Genomic DNA, 13,134 nt, shown 5'->3' with positions numbered 1-13,134 from the left:
CATGCGACTCCATGCGGCAAGTGCGACCTAACGTGATCGCTTGAGCCGTACGGCCTCGCGGGGCCAGTCCCACTTCGATCGCCTGAGCCGTATGGAGTTGTGCGGAGCAGGTCCCGACATCGCACAGGGCTCCGAAAAACTGACCGTGTTCAAAAATTCCGCGCGGCAATGGTCTGCCGGCCCGCAGCCGCCTCAACGCCGTACGCACCGCCTCAGCGGGGCCTGCGCAGCGTCTCGATGCAGCACGCAGCGTCTTGACGCCATACGTCACGCGCGAACTTCCCGCGGACTTCGCTCGAACTTCACGTCACTCACTCGACCTCCGCACGGCCCCCGCTTCCGGTTTGGTCGCGCATGCTGGTGGGACCAGTCCTGTACGGTGATCACTCGAACCTCCGCGCGGCCCACACTTCCGGTTTGGTCCCGCTTGCCGCATGCAGGTCGCATGCTCGTGGGACAGGCCCTTAAGAATATAATTGTTCCATTTTGGGACATAAGACAATAAAACAATCTTGACTCTTGACATCCTTCCACCACAACTGTCAGGTGCTATCAACAACCTCTAATGGACCCAATGGATCTAGCTCTAAATTTAATATTACATTTTAATTTGGCTATGAGAACCAGAGGAAAGGGTTCTCTCATTCAAATTACACTATTTGGATTACTCATTCACTTTGTTTTGGTGTCCTAAAAGATCCTTTAGATGGATAGGATTTATTTTGATATTGGGATTATTTTGATGGGATAAAGAAGCAAGGGATGTTTTACTTGACTGTGAGTACCAGGTTGCAGTAGGTTTGGACAAGCATTGAGACTCAATTAGCTGTAAGCCCAAGGTTGGCATATTACTTGCCTTTGAGTGCAGTTCTGGTCACCCCATTACAGGAAAGATGTGGAGGCTTTGTAGAGGGTGCAGAGGAGGTGTACCAGAATGCTGCCTGGATTGGAGCTACAGGGAGTTGATAGACTTGGGGTGTTTTCTCTGGATGGAAATTGAGGGGAGACTTGATAGAAGTATATAAAAGTTTGAGAGGCATAGATAGGGTAGACAATCAGAACCTTTATCCCCCAGGGTGGAAATGACCAACATTAGAGGGCACAACTTTAAGGTGGACGCCCGGAATGTATTGCCAGGGGTGGATGTGGAGGCAGATGCGGTAGTGGTGTTAAATATGTTTTTAGATAGGCACATGCAAGTGGGATAGAAGGATATGGATCATGTACAGGCAGTATGTGGTGTAGGCTGCCTTGGCAGCCGAACTGTATGGTAGCTGATGGGGAGGAGCTCGCTGGTGCAGACCAGTGGCACCAGCGCCAAGTTTATCGGTGAAATTACACTGGGTGCTGGAGCAGCTCAGCAGACTGAATCAGTCCTGAAGAAGGGTCCCGAAGTCACCTATCCATGTTCCCAAACGATGCTGCCTCATCTGTTGAGTTACTCCAGCATTTTGTATCCTTTTGTATTTTAACCATAATCTACTGTAGTTCTTTGTTTAAACTACATACAACGATAATACCTCTGTCGTAGCATATTGTCGACAATAATGGCACATTTCCCCACCCCACGGTCGATTATAACAAAGGTTTACTGTATAGATAGACCGAGCTGCCAGATGAGGTAGTTGAGGTAGGTACAATAACACCATTTAAAAGACGCTTGGACGGGTAAATACACAGGAAAGGTTTCGAGGGATTTGGGCCAAATGCAGGTAAATGGGACTAGCTTAGATGGGGCATCTTGGTCAGCATAAATATGTTGGGCACACGGGCTTGTTTTGCTGAATGACTGACTCTTCTTACAGCTAATACCCCCTAATCCAGGCAGCATTCTGGTAAACACTCCAAAGCCTCCAACTCCTTTCTGTAATTTGGCAACCCTAACTGCGTGCATTACTCCACATGCAGCCTAGAGCTGCATCATGATTTCTTGTATTCAATGATTCAACTGATGAAGGCAAACATGCCATGTGCCTTCTTTACTATCTGTCTACTTGTGTTGCCACTTTCATGAAGTGAAATTCATGTATTCAATAATTCATGTATTTGCACCCCAAGATCCCTTTGTATCTCAACGCTCCCCAGGATCCTGTCATTTACTATATAGTTTAGAGCGGAAACAGGCCCACCGAGTCCGCACTGACCAGCGATCCCCGCACATGAACACTACCCTAACACACTAGGGACAATTTACACGTACCAAGCCAATTAACCTACAACCCTGTACGACTTTGGAGTGTGGGAGGAAACCGAAGATCTCGGAGAAAACCCACGCGGTGATGGGGAGAACGTACAAACTCCATGCAGACAGAACCCGTAGTCGGGATTAAACCCGGGTCTCCGGCGCTGCAAGCACTGTACGGCAGCAACTCTACTGCTGTGCCACCGTACTTTCCTCTTGCATTTGACCTCAAAGTACAACAACTTCCACTTGTCTGTATTAACCACTATCAGCCATTTCTCATCTGGCACATCTCTGTCCATTTTTCTAACTGATCTATATCCTTCTTCATCCTTTGTCAACTTTCCTCCCTTTCCACAGTTCTGCCAATTTTGGTGTAATCTCCAAAATTACTGCGGTGCCCACACAATTTTATTTTCCCTTAGGCCATTTGTATATATCACAAATAAATTATTCCAGCTTCTACCTTGGGCCCTTCATTCCATGTACTCGCTGCTGACTGTGTGGAAAAAAATGCCCCTCAGATTCCCTAAATCTTTCACCTTAACCTTAAAGGGAGCACTTTAGTTTTGGGCTCCATAACCTGGGGGGAAAGACTGGCCATCCACTTTATCTATTCCTGTCTTCATTTTATAAATCTCTAAGGTAAACTCTCAGTCACTTTCACCCAAGGGAAAATGCCCCCAGCCTATTCAATCTCTGCTCATAACTCAAGCCCTCCAGTCCAGGCAACATCCTTGTGAATCTTTTCTGAACCACCTCTTGGTTAATCACATCCGTCCTATAGCTTGGCGACCAGAGACGCAAGTACGAACACAATACTTCAAGTACCAACTCACCACTGTTTTGCACAGCTGGAACCTGACATTCAAATCAGTGCCACACTCAATGAAGGCAAGTATGTCATAGCTCTTCATTGTCACCCTGTCTACTATGCCACCACTTTCAGGGAACTATGTACTTGTACCTCTAATTCTCTCTATTCAACATCTCTACCATAGCTGTGACTTACCTGGCCTGGTTTAACTTGCCAAAATGCATCACTCATATTTGTCTAGGTTAAATTCCTCTGCCCACTTTTCTAGTTGATCAGTTGATATTGGCCTTCACTGTCCATTATAGCACCAATTTAGTGTCATCGGCAAACATGCTCATCATGCTACCTACATTCTTATCCAGATCATTCATATATATGGAAAATAACAGGATTGAGTACCAGTTCCTGTAGCACACCGCTGGCTGCAGGTCTGCAATCTGTAAAACAACTCTCCACGATCAACCTGTGCCTCCTACCTCCAAGCAAGTATCTTGGAAGGGTTCTATATTTTTTCTTACATTTATTTTAGTGGGATGATGTGCTTCCTAATTTTAAGGTTCATCTTCCAGATTAAATGCAATTGAGGAAAGAAGTAGGAAACGGGTTTACTGCAACTGACTGAATGCAAAAAATTGTTTGCAACTCTTTTTTTTAACTTTACATGTTCTTACAATGCTTGCTTTAAACTTAACATGACCACCAATTTGTGCTGCCAGTGAGAATGACGGTGTTAACAAAGCTGATGAGAAGAAGGTAGCGGTGGAGGAAAAGCGAAAGAAACAACAAGAGCTCAAAAAAGTGAAGGAAGAGGAGAAAGAGGAGAAAAAGTTGGAGAAACCGAAAAAGGAACTGGTTAAAAAGGAAGGAAAGAAAAACCCTGCTGAACCCAAGCGAAGAAAGAACAGCAAAACAAAGTCAACCTCAGAGTCAGAAGAGGAGGAGCCAGATAATGAAGTACGTACTGACCAATATCTAAAGTATGGGAAATTTAAGGTAGCTCGTTCTTCCCAAAAACCCTTTCTGGCTTCCCTCCACCACCTCCAGTTTAAATTCCATTTGGAATATTTTGGAGGACCAAGAAACCAAGAAATAGACACAAAATGCTGGAGTAACTCACCAGGACAGGCAGCATCTCAGGAGAGAAGGAATGGGTGACTTTTCGGGTCGAGACCCTTCTTCAGACTGTAGGGTATCGACTTGAAACGTCACCCATTCCTTCTATCCAGAGATGCTGCCTGTCCCACTGAGTTACTCCTGCATTTTGTGTCTTTCTTCGATATAAACCAGCATCTGCAGTTCTTTCCTACACATCTAAAGTATGGGGACAGATTAGAGATCCAATTCTATTATGGGAACCTGTTTCATATTTGTTCATTTCTTCCATTAAAGGAAGGTGAAAGTTGGTGATGATGCAACTTGTTTATGTTCTGATAGGAGGAAGATTGACTTTTACCTTTGTAAAGGCATGGTGCATGAATTGATGTCTCTGTTCTGCCTCTCTGAAACCCTGTCAAATATTGGGTATGGGATTAATTAAATGCTTTCATCTGAAAAGTTGCTTCCTATGCAGATCGCTTGGAAATGTTGATTGAAGTTTTTAACAAGTTTGAAAAATTGATATGTTCGTCCTTGTATTTGTGGGATGTTGTTCGGTACTATAACAACATCTAAAAGGCTTCGGACGGGTATATGGATAGGAAAGATTTCGATAGCCAAACACGGGCAGATGGGACGAGTGTAGATGGAGCATTTTGGTCGGCAAGGGCTAGTTAGGCTGAAGGGGTGTTTGACTCTAAAGTAAACTTGAAGAAAATAACTACAAATTAAGGCGGCATAGTGGTGCAGCTGGTAGAGCTGCTGCCAGATATCAGGCTTCGATCCTGACCTGTGGTGCTGTCTGTGAGGAGTTTTCATGCTCTCCCTGTGACCGCATGGATTTCCTCTTGGTGCTCCAGTTTCCTCCCATAATCCCAAAGACGTGTGAGTTGATAGATTAATTGCCCTCTGTAAATTGCCTTTAGTGTGCAGGGAGTGGATGAGAAAGTGGGATAACAGAACTAGTGTGAATGGATGGTTGACGTGGACTCTGTTTGTTGAAGAGCCTGTTTCCATGCCGTATCTCTAAACTAAACAAATATTTTCACACCATCCAAATATTTAAAGTAAAATGGGGTTTACCTTTCTATTCCAAATAAAACTCCTAATTTTCCATATTCTGTGGTTATTCTGAAGTGATTTATTAATGTAATTGTTGTTGAATGCTTTCAATTATTCCCTCCTCACAATTTTCAGCCTGAAAAACAGTTCAACGATATTTAGTTTGCCAGTTTCACTGGGAGAACCAGAAGCTGCTATTGATAATTGAAGCGACATTAAGCTTTGTGATTTATGCAGTTGTTTACTTTGGTCATAAAGCAAGAAAATCTACATCTTACCCCTTGAAGAAACTACATATTTTAATGTATGTCGTGTTTTCAGGTTAGAGCTCCATGCAGAACTAATTGCTTATGGATCACTGTGCACCAAGATACTTGTAATTATAAACTGTTGTCATTGAAGAAAACACAGCAAGATGTTTTTAATATTCCTTTTGCATTGTATCTCTCTCCCCTCATCTATGACACTGTCTATTACCATCTACATTAAAAGGAAGAAAAAATAAAGAAGACAAAATGGGATGTTGGTAATAGACGAAATGTAATGAAAAAGCAGAATGACAAGGACCAAGAGGAGAAGCTACGCAAGGTGGAAGAGAACAAGAAAGATGACCAGTAAGCACCATTTTCTGTTACATTTTTCTTTAATGGGATTCATTATTGAAAATGTTTTCTTCAAGTGACAGCTCTGAATCTTAGTTTAAGAATAAGGGGTAGGCCATTTAGGACTGAGATTAGGAAAAACTTCTTCGCCCAGAGAGTTGTGAATCTGTGGAATTTTCTGCCACAGAAGGAAGCGGAGGCCAATTCACTGGATGTTTTCAAGAGAGAGTTAAGGGCCTGTCCCACTTACGCGACCTTGACTCGTAAATTACACGACCTCGTGGTCGCTTGAGGCGTACGGGCACCCTATGGCCACGCGGGCTGGTCCCACTTAGAAGCGCGGAGTTGTGGGGCTCCGAAATTCCGACAGTGGCCGAAATCTTTGCGCGCCAACGGCCTGTCGGCACGTAGGCGCATGGCGTTGCGCGATGATGTCACCGCCCCGCGTGGCGTTGCGTGATGACGTCTACGCCCGACGGCGTTCAACGCCCAAATTCAGTCGGCCCACCTCCTGCCCAGCTGATTGGTAAGCATGACACAAATGACGTCATGCACGAACTTCGCGTGAACTCCGCTTCCGTTTGGTCGCGCCAAACGCACGCAATCGCATGCAAGTGGGACATGCCCTTTAGATTTAGCTCTGAGGGCTAAAGGAATCAAGGGACATGGGGAAAAAGCAGGAACGGGGTACTGAATTTAGATGATTATCTATGATCATATTGAATGGAGGTGCTGGCTCAAGGGGCTGAGTGACCTACTCCTGCACCTATTTTTCTGTTTTTCTATGTTTCTATCAATCTCCCTCTAGATGCTTTTATTTAATATTGGGCTTCCTGAAGCTAGAGGTTTGTAGACTAAGTGTGCATTGTTTATTTTGCTACTTGCTTGTCAGAGTTAGGCAATTCTATGAAACATAAGGTGATGGGGGTGTTGAGGAGGACAATGGTGAATAAATCTCAGGGCCTCATCTAGTGTGTCTTTGATGTTGTGGGAAGTAAGGGAAGAAATTACTGTGGTCTTGTTAGGGATTTTTATACCTTCCTTAGCCAGGGTTGATGTGCCATAAGACTGGAGAATGCCAAATGTTGTGCCTTTATATAAGAAGGTCTACAAGGGCAAGCCAGAGAATTGCAGGCCCAGGAGCCCAACATCAGTGCTAGAAATGTTATTGGTGGAGATTCTGGGAGCCAGGAACTATCTGCATTTGGAATGGCAAGGACTGATTGTCGGTAGTCTGCATGATGTTCATAAGTCACAGGAGCAAGTACCATAACAGCATTGAAAAGGCACTTGGATAGGTAGGTTCATGGATATGTCAGATTTAGAGGGATGTGGACCAAATGCAGATAAGTGTGATAGGCTTAGATGTGGTATCCTGGCCGGCATTCAAGAGTTGGGCCGAAGACCCTGTTTCTGTGCTGTATGAATCTATAAGTAGAGACTGTAAACCCTAGGACTATTCTCGCAAGAGTGAAGGAGGCTGAGGAGTGACCCTATTACAGAGTTTATACAATGGCAGAACATAGATAAGCTAGGCCAAGGGTTCCCAACCTGGGGTACATTTACCCCCAGGGGGTAAATTCCACCTACACAGGGGGTAAATTTGTTGATTCTGGATTTGTACATATTTTTTCTCATTGACTGACTGTGTTTGGTTCTGGTATCTGTTCATCATTAGTTGTTCATAAATAAGTGAAATAACATTGTTATGTGCTATTAAAGTTGCCAGGGGTAAATGGGACGAAAAAGGTTGGGAACCCCTGAGCTAGGTGGTCACAGTATTTGTCCCAATTTTGGGGATTGTAAAGCATATGTTTAAGGTGAGAGGACAAAAATGTTAAGGTTGGCCGAGGGGCAAATGTTTCCACACAAAATGGTGGGTTACGTGGAACATGCTGCCAGAGTAAGTGGTTGAGGGAGGTACAATTACAAAGTTTAAAAGGTATTTCATCAGGTACATAGATAGGAATAGTTTAGAGGAATATAGGCAAAATTTAGACAACAAGGAGAAAATTTCAGCGTGTGTCTGGCTGAGGGCATGATCGTTGTGAACAAGGTTAAAATATAGGAGTGATTAGAGAAATGCAGATATTTCATTGTGGTATAAATTTGATGGGTGGATGGTTCGATGTAATGGGTGATTAATTAATAATCCTTGTGGCTTAATCAGAGGCACAATGTAGGTTGAAGAACAGTTTGTAAAAGCAATTCATGTGTAATGAGGATGAAGTTAACAAATGTAAACAAGACTTTTCTGGGCCTGGGCACAGAGGTGAAAATCTAACTGGGAGTGCATGTGGCAGAAACCTTAAGCAAAGCTGTCTGTTTTCCCCGCTGAGCTTTATTAATTAAATTCCAATGTATCTTTGCATCTAGACAAGGCAAAGAGGAGAAAGAAGGAAAAAAAGAAGAAAAACTCAACTTCAAGAAAATAGAGAAAAAAAGAGGTATGCACCAGTCCGATTTTATTATACAGCAAACCTTCATTATAACGGAACAATGGGTGGGGTGTTGGGGGTAATGGTGCCCGTTATTGCCTGAGTAAGGTATTATCATAGTATAAGTATTCTCGTCGGTTTTACCATCTTGCAGAGAAGAAAACAGCTTTGAACTGAGCCTGATACTGAACACATCTCCAGTCCGAGGGAGGCTTTGTCCAGACAGTCCATTGTCTGTACAGTATTTTACATCAGAGACTGGGGACAGGGCGGGTGCAGTGAATGTCAATAAGTTACGATGGATCCCCAGTAATGGAAATTACCTACCCCTGGCACTGAGCGTATTCTGGATCACTTGAGTCAGGATTAGTTATTTTCTGAGAAATATGGGTAGATCTGAGAAGAGCTGTTGTTCAGGTCTTTACAAGGTGTGTTTTTTTTAAAATTTGTTTTGGCTGCTGTTGCCTTGGGTTTTTCTGCTTTTGGCTGAGACTGGACTTTTTCCGTCGTCACCTTTTTGAATGCGGCTGGAGAGCGAAATGTGAGGTGCTGTCCCTCCAAATTGCACTGGGCCTCACTGACAATGGAGGAGGCCCAGGACAGAAAGTTCATTGTGGGATTGGGAGGGGGTTTAAAGAGTCCAGTTTAAAGAGTGCTAGTCCAGGGAGATCAGGTAGGTTCAGGCGGACTGAGCGGAGGTGTTCAGCAAAACAGTCGCCGAGCCTACGCTTGGTCTCGTCGATGTACAGGATATACAACAGCACTGATATACAACAGCACCTCATATTTCGCTTGGGCAGCTTACACCCCAGCAGTATGAACATTGAGTTCTCTAACTTCAAGTAACCTTGCTTTCTCTCTCTCCATCCCTTCCCAGTTCCCCGACCAGTCTTACTGTCTACGACTACATTTTATCTGTTTGCTTTGTTGTTACCTTCTCCCAGCTAACAATGATCTATTCTACAGTTTTCTTGATATCCATTCCCCTTGCCCTGTTTTCCCACCTTCACACTTCATTATCTATCTCCCCCCTGTCGTCAGTCTGAAGACGAGTCTCGACCCGAAACGTAACCCTTTCTCTCCAGAGATGCTGCCTGTTCTGCTGAGTTACTCCAGCATTTTGTGTCTATGGTTTAAACCAGCTTCTGCAGTTCCTTCATACACATCTGTTATAAAGAGGTCTGTTAAAACAAGGGTTTACTGTACTATCATCAGAAGAGCAGACTGAATATATAAAATATGACTTTGTTCATCTTTGTTCACAGAAATGTCAATGGAATTGAGGCTACAAAAATTGCACAGTGAAATTAAATTGTCACTGAAGATTGACAAACAAGTAAGTATTCAGAATTAGTTGATTGAATATAACATTTCCACTTCGCACAGAAATGGATCTTCCATGTTTAAGGAGTAGATTGTTACAAATGGTTATGTTTGACAATATTTAGAAAAAAAAATATTCGGTTGATTTAAAATAAGCAGAGGGCACCACATGGTCGTCAAGTAAAATAAACCAAGTAAATTTTTGGATATTAATTCTGAGATTGGCATACATTGTAAAGCAGGTGTTTCTCACATATCAGGCATCTCGTATAGGGTAAATAGATCATATGTATTAACCATGGATGAGAATTACATGGTATTTACATTGGAAGTGTGGTAAACAGTAATGGAGATCGTCCAAGGTTACAACAGGATCCAGATCAAATGGGAAACTGATAAAGGGGTGGCAGTGGAATTGATTGTAGACTTTAGGAGAGCTCCCCCTCCCCTCACCCCACTCACCATCAACAACAGCACAGTCTCATCTGTGGAGTCTTTTAAGTTCCTGGGAACAATCATCTCCAAGGACCTTAAGTGGGGGGCTACCATCGACTCCACAGTCAAAAAGGCACAACAGAGGATGTACTTCCTGCGGCAGCTGAGGAAGCACAATCTGCCACAGGCAATGATGGTCCAATTCTATACGGCCATCGTAGAGTCTGTTCTCACCTTCTCCATCATGGTCTGGTTTGGCTCAGCCACCAAGCACGACACCTGGAGGCAGCAGCGAATCGTCCGATCAGCTGAGAAGGTTATTGGCTGCAACCTTCCCTCCATTGATGAACTGTACACTGCAAGGGCCAGGAAGCGAGCGGGCAAGATCATCTCTGACCCCTCTCACCCTGGCCACAAACTCTTTGAGTCGCTTCCCTCTGGAAGGCGACTCCGGACTGTCTAAGCTGCCATAGCCAGACATAAAAACAGTTTTTATCCACGAGTAGTTGCTCTACTCAACAGCCAAAAATCTGTTGCTTCCCTTTGATCTGGTATTTTGTTGGTTCACATGCTTGATCAATGGTGTTTTATCATTAATGTTTTATTATTATTAATGTTTAGTGTTTTCTGAGTCAGTCGTAACTGTCACTGTATGTCATGTTGTTACTTGTGGGCGGAGCACCAAGGCAAATTCCTTGTATGTGAATACTTGGCCAATAAACTTACTTACTTATAGATAGAGCTAACTTAACAAATGCATCAGATTCCATTTGTCGGTGTTTACACCCAGCCAGAATATACACTGAATGGAAGTGCCCTGGGGGTGTTATTGAACAGAGAGACCTTGAAGTGCATTAAACTGGATAAATGGATAAATCCCCATGGTCTGACCAAGTGCACCCTCAGATCCATAGGATATGATGCAAGAAAATGCTGAGGCTCTTGGGGAGAGACATTTGCATCAGCTTTATCCACAAGTGAAGTTCCGGGAAAGCTGGCTAATGTTGTACCATTATTAAAGAATGGCAGAAAGGGCAAGCCAGGGAACTACGGGCTGTTGAGCCTGACGTCAGTTCAATGATTCATTGATTCCACGATACTTTGTTGTCAATTGTACCTAGGTTCAGTGAAATGTTTTGTTTTGTATACAACCCAGTAAAGCCATATAACAGACCACACCGAGGCAGTACCCAAATGTCACCACATTTCTGCCGCTGATAAAAGTCACAAATGTTTACCAAGCAGTCCTATCCTGCTTGCCGGCGCACGTGGCAGCAGACGTCCCCCCCCTGCCGGGTCCCGTCATTGTTCTCGGCAGCCCCCCCGCCAGGATGAGCTCTTCAGCGCGGAACCCCTCCTCGTTCTCGGCGGCAGGGGTCCCTCTATGCTCGCGATGCTCCAACTTGCTCTCATTGCTACTATGACGTGCCTTTTGGCCGAGGATGAGGCTTTGGAGAGGAGCTGAGGAGGTTTACCAGAATGATGCCTGGATTAGAGGATTTCAGCTGCAAGGAGAGGTTGGGTAAACTTGAACTGTTTTCTCTGGAACGGCGGAAGTTGCAGGGAGACTTAATCAAAGTATCTAGGAGCATCTCATCCAAAACAAGAGGGCAGCGCTATAGATTGGGGGGGGGGGGGGGGTTAATAGAGATGTGTGAGGTACATTTTTTACACGAGTGGTGAGGGCTTGGAGCACTTTGCCAGGGTGGGTGGTGGAGGCGGATGGAGGCACCATCAAACAATTGTGGCTTTAAAAGGCTTTTACATAGGCATGTGGAATTGCAAAGATTAGAGGGATGTGGATCCTGTGGACCCAGGAAGATGAGGTCAGTTTAACTTGGCATCATGTTTGGCACAAACATTGTGGGGTGAAGGCCTGTTCCTGTGCTGTACTGTGTTATATTCTATAAGAATTTTGTTAATTTTTAAGCCACATTGAGAAGAAAATTAATGATAGACAGCCATCGTTTTTAAAACATATTTTGAGATAATCTTATTAAAGACAATATTTTGAACATCTTTTGTGACCTCTAATTTCTGTTCTTTTAGGATGTTAAGAAATGTGTTGAGGCCCTAGATGAACTCGCTGCTCTCCAGGTCACTCCACAGCATCTGCAGAAACACAGTGAATTGATTGCTACACTTAAAAAGGTTAGATTGTCCAGAACTGGGAGATTTGTTTAAAGCAAGCCCCCAAAATGTCACCTATGCCTTTGCTCCATAGATGCTGCCTCACCCGCTGAGTTTCTCCAGCATTTTTGTCTACCTTATCTATTATACCTCTGTTTATCCCTTTCTTAAAAGGGCTGTCAAGCGAAGTATTAAATATTAATGGATTAATTAGACATGGGATTATTAACTTGCTTTGAGTTACCTGCTTGTCACAATTAATCAGTGGATAACAAAGGATTAAGAAAAAATAAAACAAAGAAAAAATATCAATGTAGAATTTATTTGTTCCCTATCGTTTGAGTACAAAATTTTAGAGAAAAATTAGTAATGAGTTATAAATTAATGATCTACGGCAGCCAGCATATCATTGAAAATTCTTTGGATTGGAGATGAGTTTGACGTGGTGTACCCTGGTTCTTAGTTTTGGGTTTGCCTTTGTTCTTTGTGTGGAAGAGTGTGAATACACCAAAATGATCTTCAAAGGTAAGTTAGGAAGTGAGATGTGAGATAATCTCTCCACTGAAGTATGTAGGGGATTTCTAAAAAAAAAATTGAAGTGTTTGCACTGAGCCAGGTGAACATTTTAGAAAGGCGAAAATAGAAGCAATAGTTTAAATTGGTTGATTGGAAGCAAACTATTTGCACGTTATGTCGTAAAAACGGGGGTTGGTACCCAAGAATATTTGGTTTAAGGAGAGACTCATCTTGTATGGAAAGTTTTAAATTAAAAAAAAATTGGTACAGGGATTATGCAGAGAAAGCACTGTAATATAGAATGCTGTGTGTTGGAACTGATCTAATGCAGTAATAGGGTACACAAAAATGCTGGAGAAACTCAGCGGGTGCAGCAGCATCTATGGAGCGAAGGAAATAGGTGACGTTTCGGGCCGAAACCCTTCTTCAGACTGATGGGGGGTGGGGGAGAGAAGGAAGGAAAAAGGGAGGAGGAGGAGCCCGAGGGCGGGGGGATGGGAGGAGACAGCTCGAGGGTTAAGGAAGGGGAGGAGA

At 43.6% G+C, this 13,134-nt stretch overlaps 1 protein-coding gene across 1 annotated transcript in view; it reads left to right on the top strand.

The window, feature by feature from the left end:
• Positions 1–13,134, top strand: part of psip1 (PC4 and SFRS1 interacting protein 1) — a 45,137-nt gene that overhangs the window by 20,855 nt on the left and 11,148 nt on the right. The window contains exons 9-13 of the mRNA XM_033017952.1: positions 3,716–3,953; positions 5,649–5,770; positions 8,135–8,205; positions 9,462–9,532; positions 12,004–12,105. Coding sequence (XP_032873843.1) covers positions 3,716–3,953; positions 5,649–5,770; positions 8,135–8,205; positions 9,462–9,532; positions 12,004–12,105 — 604 coding nt within the window. The remainder of the gene's footprint in view (positions 1–3,715; positions 3,954–5,648; positions 5,771–8,134; positions 8,206–9,461; positions 9,533–12,003; positions 12,106–13,134) is intronic.

Source organism: Amblyraja radiata, chromosome 3 (assembly GCF_010909765.2).
Source record: "Amblyraja radiata isolate CabotCenter1 chromosome 3, sAmbRad1.1.pri, whole genome shotgun sequence".
Taxonomy (NCBI): domain Eukaryota; kingdom Metazoa; phylum Chordata; class Chondrichthyes; order Rajiformes; family Rajidae; genus Amblyraja; species Amblyraja radiata.
Note: the sequence above shows the minus strand (reverse complement) of the source record. Positions and strands in the feature narration are given on the sequence as shown.